Here is a 12,423-nt window from a genome sequence, read left to right as displayed (position 1 = left end):
AATATACCCTAACACAAGGGTCTGCAGTGATCAGGTGACACAAACGTTGTGAAGGCAGGCTTGCGGGCACCTACCCCTGGCGTTTCCCTAGGGGCAATGGGTCACTAGTCACTGACTCAGCATTAGAGGGGACTCAACAGAAGGTAACTACAGTGAAGAATGACCATCAACTGCACTATATACCGAAGACAACCTCCACCAGCTCGAAAGACAAAGGGCACGCTAACCCCACAGATCAGAAGAGGCAGCTTCGATGAAAAAGTTCAGACCTGTCCATGCAATAAATGTTTCTGTAGGAAGAGCCTCCTGCGGTGGCATTCTTGTTCTTAGTTCCCATCCACGGTGAAAGCCACATCACTGATGGAGCCTGGGGTCCTGGCCTGGGGTCAAGGGCCACTGCAAAGGAGCTACAGCCTGCCGCAGCCCTGTCACTAGACACTTAGCAATTTGAGGTCTGCGATAGCTTCTACCAGAGTCGAGTCCTTTGTGGCCATTTCCCAGCCAGAGTTCTAACTCAACTAGACCCTCTGCAAAGATCAAGAAAGAAGAGGGATGATGTCATCCAGTACAAGTACCCACCCTCCAGCCTTTGAGAACAATTTCAGACGTTCTCTGAGGGCCCATATGCTACTTTGCATGCATTATGCCCAACCACACAGGCATTCTTGCTGTGTCCCCATTTCACAGAAGAGGAAACTGAGGCCTACAGGGGGAAAGATAGTGGCACAGAGTTATACAAGTAGTAAACTGGCAAAACTGCTCATTAATCTAAGTCTGTGTGACTCTGGAATCCAAACTCTTAACCACAGAGCAACACAGCCAGCATCCTGCCCTGAGTATTTAAAACTGTAGCCTACATGCGACACTCTTATCTTTACTCTTACAGCAGTTTTCAAAACCTTATCTACCTTAACTGTCACTCCCAAATCCTCTATCCTGCGGTCACTTGGCAGAAGAAGAATTCATTGTTACTGGAGGGACAAAGAAACAAATAAGCTCGGGGAAATGGCATTAAAGGGACAGAAGTGATCAAACAAATGCCTTCCAGTTGTCAGCCCTGGCTGCTCTAAGAAACCCTCCCCAGTTCTCTTCATTTGGAGTCAGACCACTTGAGTTCTTCTTAGTTTCTGCCATGCATTCTTGGCCTCCAATAGTTGCTTCATCTTTCTGGGCCTGAGTTTAAACCCATCAAACAAGGGTTTAAAAAAAAAAAAAAATTCCAACATCACTCATTCTGTAGCATGAGTGAGAAAACACTAGTTCAGAGCAAAACCCTGCAAATCCTAAAGAAATCCTCCTTCTCCTCCTCAGTGATCAGGATAGGAGCCATGCAGCGAGCGTCTCGGCTTCAATGCTGCACCCTCGAGCCTTGAGATGCCGCTGCTGTACCCCCAGGCAGGTGGCTCCCTGTCCAAGCCCAGCGGCCTCACTGGGATAGGAAGCCCAGTGAGAGAATCCGGTCCCCAGGCCCATAGGATACACCCCTCTGCATGAGCTTCCCCCGGCTGCTCTAAGAAATGACCGCAAATTTATTCTCTTACAATTCCGGGGGTCAGGAGTTCACAGCGGGTCTCGTGGGGCTAAAATCAAGGTGATGGCAGTACCAGCTTGTCTCCTGGAGGCTCCAGAGGACAAACTGTTTCCTTGACTTTTCTAGATGCCTTCTGGACTCCTTTACTCCTGGTCCCGCCTCCATCTTCAAGCCAGCAGCTTAGCATCTTCCGGTCTCTCCAGCTCTGAGACTCTCCTGCCTCCGTTTCAAGGATGTTTGCGATTGTACACAGGGGCCCACCTTCCAGGATGGTCTCCCCATCTCAAAATCATTAACTTCATTATATTTGGCAAGTCTCTTTTGCCATGTAAGGCAAGATATTCGCAGGTCACACGTGGACATTTGGGGGGGGCATTATTCTGCCCACCACACCAGTACATACTCAGGTGTATTGAGTGCTTCATGTTTAAAATTTTACATAGACTGAGTCTCAAAACAACCCTCTGAGAGGTGTGTGTGTGTGTTCCCACTTTATAGATGAAAAAACAGACCCAGACCCAGAGAGGTAATTTTCCCAAGTCACACAGCTGGTAAGGAGTGGAGCCTGGGCCCAGGCTCCACTCCCAAACCCAATAACCAATCTCTGGTGTTTCACCCAGAAGAAGGGAACTCCATTCAGCCACAAGCAAAGCACGTGACGTCAGAAAATGGTTTCCAGCAATATGGGGCAAATGCCTTGTTTCCTAACTAAACCACAGCAATAGTAGTTTTCTCAACAGCAGGATGTGGAACTTTCTCAAGAGAGAATGTGCGTGGGGGCCATGGCATTCCTCCAGCAAACAGACTGCAGGCCTAGGCAACATGACATCCTTCAATCGCAGTGACACTGTCTCCTGGGACGCATCCCACCCATGTTTTTGATCTTTTAACTACAAAAACCCCAAACCATCCTACAGCTTAGAGCCGTTAGGTGAAATGAGCTGACTGGGTTGAAATCCACCCTTCACAATGACTATCACCTCCAGCCAACTATTTGGTATCACTGAATCTTAGTTTTTTGGTCCATAAAATGGGGAAATTAATTCCCAAAACTCACAGTCACTAGGAGGATTAAAACGGAGCCATTTGATCTCAAATGCCCGGCAGGGCCTGATATGTCACCTAGGAGTTTCCTCTTCCTTTAACTCGCCCCTCCAATTACATTTCAGGAAGTTTCACCATCACTTTGCTTCCAAAGTTTTTCCATATATCAAAGTTCCCACCTTGCCGTGGCTCCTCCTAAAAATGCAGACTAAATACAAGAACACAACTACAAATGCCTGGCTCTCCGATACATGATTTGAACCTGAATCCATGTGACTGTTTAGGAAATAAATTAGTTCCAAAGTGACAAATTCTAAAGGGGGTGTGATCCTCCATTCCAAACACCAAACAGAAATCTTTTTTTTTTTTTCTTTCTGTCTGTACCACTCCCTCTGGGCCCCCATATTCACCGTGCGTATTTCTAGCATGGTGATTACCACTTTTAAGTAATTATTTGCATTTTCTCTCACGCAGTGAATCAGAAGTTCTCATCTACAACTGCACATTAAAATCATCCAGCAGCTTTGAAAAAATTGAATAGGTATACCAAGGTCCCCCAACAGATTCTTTTTTCAAAGGTCTAAGATGGCAACTGCTGAGCTCCCCAGGTGTTTCCACGGCACAACCAAGGTTAGGACACCTGCACCTGTTGGGCAGGTTGTGCTTATTCTTTGCATTCCAGTCACGTGGCATGAACCCTGCCCATACCAGGCATTTCATAATTGTTTGGGGCATGAATTAATAACTAACCATTACAGTCCAATGATCATATAAATCTATTAAAATATGTACTGAGAATGTACACGACATGCAAGCACTATTCCCGGCAAGGCGCTCGTGTTGATCATTCTTTAGCCTTGAGTCGTCAAGATTCAAACGCAGAACAGTGAAGGAAGGGGTGGAGGACCATCTGTCTCCGGGTCAGACGATCCTGAGTTCAACCTCCATTTTGCAGCATCTTCCCAGCAATCCTTAACCTGGCTGTGCTGGTTTCCTCCTGTGTTACATCAATGAGGCCTCCTCCCCGGAAGATTCAAGGAAGACAGGGACAGAAGACCCCACAAAATGGCAGCTGGCATCATTCCTTTTTTTCTATTTTTTTCTTTATTTCCACGACACCTGATGAAGCCACCCTCCCCTCCCCGTGCACCAAGCAACTGACGCCGCAAGAAGCAGTGGCCAAAGGGAAGTGCCAGAAAGGACTGGACGATAAGGGGAAGGGCGGGTCCGAGGCTGCAGCCCCGCCCAGCTGCCGTTCTCAGCGTTCAGGGGACCTCAGCCTCACCTGGGAAGCCTGGGGGATGCACATTTCTAGGTCCCACCCTCCCCCCCCAACTCTGACTGGCGGGTCTGGGAGGGAGCCTGAAAATCTGCATTTTAACCAGCTTCTCACAACCCTCACCACTCGGTAAATCTGTCGCAGGCAGTGCCACAGCCCCTCAAAACCTCAACAGGTCATTGCCATCTCCGAATAGGAAGACGAAAAATATCTACCCGTCCCCTCTCCGAATGACGGAAGCCCACGCCTCGGCTGCCGCGGGGCTGCCAAAGCGGGGAAGCCACAGCAGGTGGCAAGCCCCGCCTGCTAGGGGGCTCCTTTCCTTAGATTGTGGGGAACGGGGGGAGTTCCCCCGCGCCCCCACAGACCAGAAGGCGCCCCTCCCACCACCCTGCGGCTGCTGGTTCGGGTCCACCCCGGGCCGGAGAGGAAAGGGGCCGTCTCCGGGCTGCGACCCGACCCCGCGGCGGGCACGCGGAGGAGCCGATGCTCCCACCCCCAAAAGTCGAGCATATCGGGACACCCGACGACTGCTCCACGCGCAGAGCACGGTTTGCTATAAACCAAATCGTAATCACAACGACAAGGAGAAATCAGGAAACAATACAACGGTCAAAAGGCATGGCCGATCCTAATTCCGCGCTCCTGTAAACAACGCTGGGCAGGCCCAGCTTCTCGGTGTTTCTAAAGGAAGGTGGGCGGGGGCGCGAGGCAGCCAAGCCCTTGGGCCCAAAGGAACTGGGTCGCGCGGGGGACGCGGTCCGGGGCTGGAGCTGAGATGACCCCCCTCCCCGCCTGCCCTTCCAGCCGCGGGCTCCCGGCGCCTGGCGCGGCCAACCTGTCAGGCCCGGCCAGACCCGCCCGAGCGCCAGGCTCCGGCCGCGCGCGGACAAAGAGGCCGGCCCGGGCCCCGCTCACCCGGCGCGGGGCCTGCTGTCCATCCGCTTCTTCTGGCGCACCGGCTGCAGCGGGATGTTGTCCGTCATGTCGCCCGCGCCTCCCGCCTTGGCTGCCGCGCCCCCCGCGCAGCCTGGGCCGCCGCCCGGTCCGGCCTCCGCGCCGCCACCCGCCGGCGCCGCGCCGCCCCGGGGGAGGAGGCGGCGGCAGCGGGCGGGCCTGGCCCGCAGCGAGGGGGCGAGCTCGCGAGCGCCGGGCCACGCGCGGAGCCGCCCGCGCGGCCCGACCGACGGACACGGGCGCACCATGGACCCGAGCTCCGCGATGCGCCCGCTCGCCCCGCGCCAGCCAGGGGGGGCGGCCGGCTGTGTCCGCGCCGCCGCCGCAGTGTCCCCGCCCCCACGCGCGCCCACCCGGCCACGCGCCCCCCGCCCACGCCCCGCCGTGCGCGCGCGCGCGCGCCGGGCCACCGCGCCCCCACCGGCATCCGACAGTCGCCAGCACTCACGCAGCCCCTGCCACACTCATCCCATCACGTTACATACATTCTCACATGCTCACTTTTGCACCAACATGCACATTCATACGCATGCCCTGCACACACACACGTTCATTCTCAGCCGCTCACTCTCCAACATCCGACATTCACAATCACACATGTACCCCTGCACACACACCTGCCATGCTCACTCCCCAACAACTGACATTTACAATCACACACGCACCTCTGCACACACACACCCTGCCACACTCCCCATTAGTCACCCTCATGTACCCACCCTGGATCTCAGGCCTCACACACGTGTGCCCCCAGGAATCACGATCGCAGAGGGGCACACCCTACCTCCCTCCACTTTGCAGACTCCCTCACCCGCCATCCTTCCCCATTGCACACCCTCACTCACACCTGGATCCCTGAGAGTCATAATCACACATGCACACATACACCTGCACACTTTCATTCTCACGCTTTATCTACCTCGGGGGCTTATACATGGGCCCCTCTCTATCACTCAAACCACAATTCACACCTCACACACACCCCCAACTCCTTCACCCAGACCCACGTCCACACTCATTCGCTCCCACACGCTCCCCCAGTGTCCAGGATCCACTAACTTTCCAAGGGCCTGGTAAAATTTTGAGAACGGAAAGAAAATGAATAGTGGTGAAAGAAGGGAGTGAGGGAAGTCAAAAATCCGTACATAATTAAAGAGCCTCTAAATGTAACACCTTATAAAAGAAACCAGGGCAACTAAAGTAAACGTTTAAGTCCGTAGTTACATCTGTATATTTCATGTAGGGTGCAGGTGCCTTTTAATATGATTGCTATAAGGGTGAAACCACCAATTTTCTGTGTCAGGGTCCCTGGGTGAAGGAAGGAGGAGCTGGGCGGATTCCAAACCAAGAAGTGTGACTTATCTCATGTCCTGATGAAGTTCCTCAAGAAAAGAAGCGTGTCCTTAGGAGTTGCTGCATTGCATCTTTGAAAGGAAAACAGCATTCTTCAGCTAACAGACCTGGTCTGCTTTGCTTTCTGCTTTCTCTCCTACATCTAGGACTGTATATGGCAGAGTCTGTGCTGCTCAGAAAATGCCTGTTGAGTGGAGGAAATGGTTAACACCCTGACCCCCGCCCCAATTATGGCATCAGAGTAGGCCCCACCCTCTATCACCTGTCCCCTCTCAAACCCTACCCACCTCAGATCCTCTCGTCCACTCCCCTACCACACAGGCTAACAAAAAAGAGCAAAAGAGATGGTGACCCTTTAACCCAGGGACCCCAAACCCGAAACAGCTGGGGTTCAAAAGCCATGAGCTACTGTTTTTATCAAGCACCTAAAACACACATTTAATCTTCCCAACAGCCTTGCCAGCTAAGTCTAAATAATCATACCCATTTTACAGGTGAGGCAATAGAATCTCAGAGAGGCCTGTGCAAAGCCACACAGCTAGAAAGGAACTGGGCTGGGCTCCAGACCTGCTCTTTCCTGCTCTAGAGGGCAGGACAAATGGCCTCCTGCGACCAATTGAATCAGTTATGACACTCCAGGCACCTACTAATCCCGATTCTGAATATCTTCAAGCCCTTGTGGAGCCCACCTGTGGCTACCCACATGCGACTGTGCCCTCATTTTCTAAAATACGGAGTAATAATAGTAGCTTCCTCGTCTGGGATCCTATATCACTTCCACCACTTCCCAGTTGTAGAACCAGAGACAACTTACAAACTGCTGGGCCTGTTTCCTTATCTGTAAAAGGGATCCATTGGATTGTTGGGCGGATTAAATGAGTTCATCGTGTACATAAAGCAATTAGAAGAGTGCCTCCACAGAGAAAGCACTCTGTAAGGGTTATTATTACGGGGTTGTTGTAAGAATTCAATGCAGTAATGGGAACACAGAAAGCGCTTAGTAGAATGTATGTTGCATGGTAAACACTCATCAAAGGTTAGCCATTGCAATTCCTCCTCCACCACCAAGAATGTTATTTTACCTGAATTAAAGAATGAATACCATAGTATTAATAAGATGTTGCTGGACAAAAAGATTCTAGGTAGGTTTATTAAATATAATTTAATAATTTGATTATATTTTTTATTCATTTACAGAAAACTTGAGCAAATAGTAAAGCGCTCTATATATCCGCCCCATATCCACCTTCCATCCCAAATTCAGCAGTTTCCTTTATTATTAATATTTTGCATTAGTGTGGTAAGCAAAGAAAACAACAAGATTCAACATCCAGCTGAATCTTGAAATTTTCCTTTTGTTTTGCCTACACAGAGTGCCAAAAAAATGTATACACATTTTAAGAAAGGAAAACTGTATTAAAATTGTAATATTCACTACATACTGATAACAAAAGATGAATACAAGTCATGTTTGACTTCTGCAGTTATGAGAGGTGCTCAGATTAGTTCCCATCAGCGTCCAGACACTTCTGATTATGGTGAACTACTGCTTGAACAATATTGACCAAAGTGTCCACTTGTATACATTTTTTTGGGCACCCCTGGTATTTTCTACTTCTTTTCTAGTGAACATGTATCACTTTTACAGTGTTTTTCTTTAAATAAGTACATTTTTTAAAGACCAGAGAGCCCCCTCTTAATCTCCAAAAGTAATAACATTTTCTTATAAAAAGAGAGGGGTAATTTTTATTGACTTTGCATTTTCCAAATTTTCTTCAGTGCACTTTTATAATGGTTGAAGCAGACACTTTTTAAAAGACTCCTTACCAGCAAGGCAGTGCCCCTGGAAGAGAGGCACTTACAGGCTTTTATCTCATCTTGAGAGAGATCCAGATGCTTGAGTGAGTTAGGATCAGCAGCAGGGTCCAGGAGAGGAGCCGAGCAGGGGCAGTGATGGGATGAAGGCAGAGTGGGTCTCTGGCAGGACAATTTACTCAGGACCTTTAGGGAGGTCAATAAAAATAATTTCTCCCATCAGGATGGCCTGAAAGCCATCAGAGTAGTAAGCAAGCATTGGGAAAAACAAAAACAAATGAAGTAAATAGAAGGGGAAAGAAAAGCTTCTTCAAACCATGTGTACCTATAGCTTCCCACCAGATATAGGTCATTTCTTTCACTGCTTTTAAAGACCCTCCCCCCCACCCCCGCCCCAGTTATCCCATTAGGATAAAATAAACCTTCGCATCCTTTGCTTCCTGCCTAGAACACTAGGATTCCTTTCCATTTACTTTTTCTTTGCTTACAACAATAAGTTTACAAAAGGTTGGAGGGTGGAAATGATAGGAAGAACAGAAGAGAAGAAATGCAAGTTATTTGGGAAGTTGTCCTTCTCCCAGGGTCACTTCCAAACATCCTTTGGACTTTTAAATAGAGCTTGAAGCTTTCTTTGAACACCGTTGGCAAGGTCTTATCATCTCAATTGTGAAGCCCACTTTTGAGAGGTAAATTTACTTCCTGGTCTTATGTTAGCCTAGTTTAACTAATGCTTGTTTTTTGTTGTTGTTGTTTTTTGTATTTAGAAATAGTTGGAAATGGTTACAGCAAAGGGATGAGGACCCGGGCTTTTTGTTGTTGTTTCTTTTCAGGCAAAAGTCTGAATTTTCATGGGTACCAAGAACATAAATCCGTACACAACAGCCATACTTGACCAAAAGAAATTGCTTCTTTGGGCTTTTTAGGACTTTGACAGCTTTCAAAGCCAACCCATTTTCTTTGAACAGAAATGAGCATTCATACTCATTGCGATTATTTCACAATGTATACAAATTCCAAATCATTATGTTGTACCCCTAAAACTAGTGACTTATATGTCAAATATACCTCAGCTTAAAAAAAAATACAAATTCTACCTAATCATAATTCCTACTTGGGCTCATGCCACTTGAACAGTGAGTTTACGGTAAAATGTACTTTAACTTTATATTCAAATATTTCCCAGCTTTTCTTAGGTAATTCACTTTTAAATTTATACTTACTCCCTTGCTCTCAGTTCAAGCTTCATTCACTTTTGGATACTTTGGAGAGATAAATAATGGACATAGTCTCTGCCATTCATGAGTAATGTACTGCTTGCAACTTAAGAAAATAAAATAGGTGGCCAGAGATGTATTTGTTATGTATAAGTAATAATAGCAAATTAAAAAACAAAAAAAAGACATAGGCATTCCTTAGTTAAGTGCTTAATTACTTTGTTTGGAAACAAGAGAACAGAACTAGGGGAATTTATGATAGGACCAAGGATAATTACTCCATAAGAAACATCCTTTCTCCTCTGGAAAAAATGCCCCTTTTAAATGAATACATAACGGGTACAGAATCCATAAAAATAAATCAGTGATGCCAAGAAGCAGCAAGTAAAGGTGTGAATTAGCTGCTGTAGAGTTTCTGACCTTAATCTGACCTGAATCTCTATAAGATCAGAAACACGGGTTCAGCCAAATACAGCTCTTTGATGGGCCCAAAACGGGCTTCCCCAACACCCAGGAAGGGACTAGACCCAGCAGGGTTCTCTCATTGTGTAACTTCCACCCACCTGCATCTGAATGTCCTGGGGTGTTTGTCCAGTGGCAGTGGTGGAAAAAATGTACCTGCAGGAATCAATGAAACGTGGGAGCCCCTGCTGAAAGACTCTGCTGCTTATGTGACCTTATTTGAAGACACATAAAAATTACCCCCACTAGCCTCCCTTTTAATTTTTTGGTAGTTTTATCATTTTAAAGCAATCGATCAGGGAATGATGAAATGTGCTATTGCCGGCATGCTCCCCTAGTTTACGAGCTGCAAAGAAAAATGAACGTTATCTTCAAGATAAAGGAACTGCCCACCATGGGAGCCTCCGGACCCAGGCGACGTCCTCCATGGGTCTCTATGGATTGAACCTAGAGAATCCACCTGATCCAGAGTTGGGACCAATTCTGCCTAACCATGCAGGGCAGTGTTGGTTTTCTGAGCCAAAGTGATGGCTACCCTATTTGAATGCTTCCTATGCCCCAGATTGTGTTTTCATGCTCTTGACTAATCGCACCATAATGCTATGAATCCAACATGCGTTTTGCAGATGAGGTGATGTGAAGTTCCTTAAATCATATTGCCCTAGGGCATCCAGCCAAAGTGCTGACCTGGGACTTCTTTCCCAAATAAAGGACCAGTTATCTCATCATGACCCCATCCTTTACCGATGTGAAATGTTCCTGTAGCATCTCCTTATTAATTTCTTGTTTCTGGACTTCCTCTATACCAGGGGAATTTCTTGTTTCTGGACTTCCTCTATACCCGCAGGCCAACTGCAGTCCGCAATCCATTGTTAATTGGCCCGCAGCAAATTCCAAAAATATATTTACTTAAATAAACCAGGTGAGGCAATACGTACTTCACCTCGAGGCTGTTTGTGTATTTTACCACACGTGGCCGTTGGTAAAAGAACGTTGAAAAAAGTTTGGACACCCCTGCTCTATACGCTGACACGCATTAACTTTCCTGTCTGGGCTCAAGCCATCTGCTGAGTTGTAAACAGGTCATGTTTGCTGTGGGAGTTGCCTTTGAAACTCTATTGAAAAGCTTCCTGCTAACATGCAGATACTTCAGTACTTTCCTTGTTGTGGTTTAGCTCCACGGTCACCTGAATGAACCTGGCACTGTCAGACATGAGTGAACGGACTTCCCCATAAGCCAATCCCACTAGCAATGGCTCTTGGGGTAAGTTGTACCCACCCAGGGTGCAACTTTTCCGCCTGGAGGGGGCCCTCTATCCAAATGCTTCTACACCATGCAAACAATTTCTTTCCCAGAACACATTTTTAAACAGGTTCTAGGGGTGCCAAGTGAAGGCAGAGGGCCAACGGGTAAAGGTGGAAGTTTATTCTTCATCCCCCCCAGTTGTACTGAGACATAACTGACATAACTGGCTGTTTATTCTAAAGTCAAGACGTTGAGATTCCCTTAAATCATCACCTATCAGAAGCAGAGCTCTGAATACACGGAATGCAGAGGAAGACATAGGAAGGCAGGCAGGTCTTATGTTAAAAGGGTAAGTTCTGGAGCAGCTGTATTGCTGAACTTCTGGGCTCCATCAGCTCAGATGCTGCACTGTGATGATGGTGTGCTCACATCACAACCTACTCTTCCAGAATGGGCTTCCAAGATTAGGGCTGAGAAGACAACACTTGTGGACACACATATAAACACACACAGGAACATTCATCATCTTTGTCCTAGCAATCCCTCAAGTAGGAATTTCACCTTAGTTCAAGTGCAAGAAAAACTATGCCACAAAGATGATCAAAATTACTAACAATTTGAGGGAAACAGGAATATTATAGCAATAGCTAAGTAAACGTCTTTGTGTTATTGCAGATGCTTAAAAAGGATTAGCCAGAAAACAGGTTTTACCTTGGAAAGATGTCTAACATATGTTGGAGAGGGGGAAACATCTAGTATAATTTTCTTAAGTAAAATACTTTTCACACGTTCGAATGTAGAAAGGCACAAAACTTAACTGAATTAGTAATCAAGAGGGAAAAAGGTAAAACTGTATTGACACTTGGGACCAGGGCATATTAAATGAGGTACTTCCATTTCACTTATCGAAAGGATTGGGTTAGTGGAGTGGCTGCTTCACCCTAAATTTAGATGAGTAGAGGCCAAAGGACAGACAGATCTTTGGGGGTGGGGGGCTGTGCGGGTAGGGGTGATGACTTCCATTTGCAAAGGAAACTGACATGCAGAGCTCACAGCAGGTCAAAGGTCATCAGAACACAACTTCCAGCCTTTCCCTGGAGGTCAAGAGAATACACTCCAGGACGCTCTGGAGTCCACATCCATGCAGGTTGTCCTGGGGCCTGATGCTGGTTTTGCCATCGGGTTCACAAAGGCAAACAGAACCGTGGGCAACAGGGTCCAGACGTGAACCTGGTCTTCCGTTTCCTGATCTTTCCCCAGTGAGCACTTTGCCCACGACTATTTCTAAGAATCTTCCCTTGCCATCAAATGCCACCTCCTGTGTGCCTCTCAGCCCTTTCCCTTCTAAGCAACCCATACGTATGAGATGGTTTTTCACCTTAGGTTAAGGTTTTTAACCTTAACCTGTGCCTCTCTACTTAGTGGTGTGTGTCAGGTTAGGATGGGCTGAGACGTAGGGTAGTTAGGGCATAAATCCTCTAGGGTCCCAAGCAAACACAAGCACAAGTTTTCTAGCATGAGA

At 47.6% G+C, this 12,423-nt stretch overlaps 1 protein-coding gene across 1 annotated transcript in view; it reads right to left on the bottom strand.

Annotated features, from left to right (window-relative positions):
* ATP9A (ATPase phospholipid transporting 9A (putative)) overlaps nucleotides 1-4,926 on the bottom strand; it is a 113,548-nt gene extending 108,622 nt beyond the window's left edge. Inside the window, exon 1 of the mRNA XM_033094602.1 lies at nucleotides 4,773-4,926. Coding sequence (XP_032950493.1) covers nucleotides 4,773-4,840 — 68 coding nt within the window. The 5' untranslated portion in view covers nucleotides 4,841-4,926. The remainder of the gene's footprint in view (nucleotides 1-4,772) is intronic.
* Between the last annotated feature and the right edge of the window lie 7,497 nt (nucleotides 4,927-12,423).

Source organism: Rhinolophus ferrumequinum, chromosome 23 (assembly GCF_004115265.2).
Source record: "Rhinolophus ferrumequinum isolate MPI-CBG mRhiFer1 chromosome 23, mRhiFer1_v1.p, whole genome shotgun sequence".
Lineage (NCBI taxonomy): Eukaryota > Metazoa > Chordata > Mammalia > Chiroptera > Rhinolophidae > Rhinolophus > Rhinolophus ferrumequinum.
This window is presented reverse-complemented; position numbering and strand designations above follow the sequence as displayed.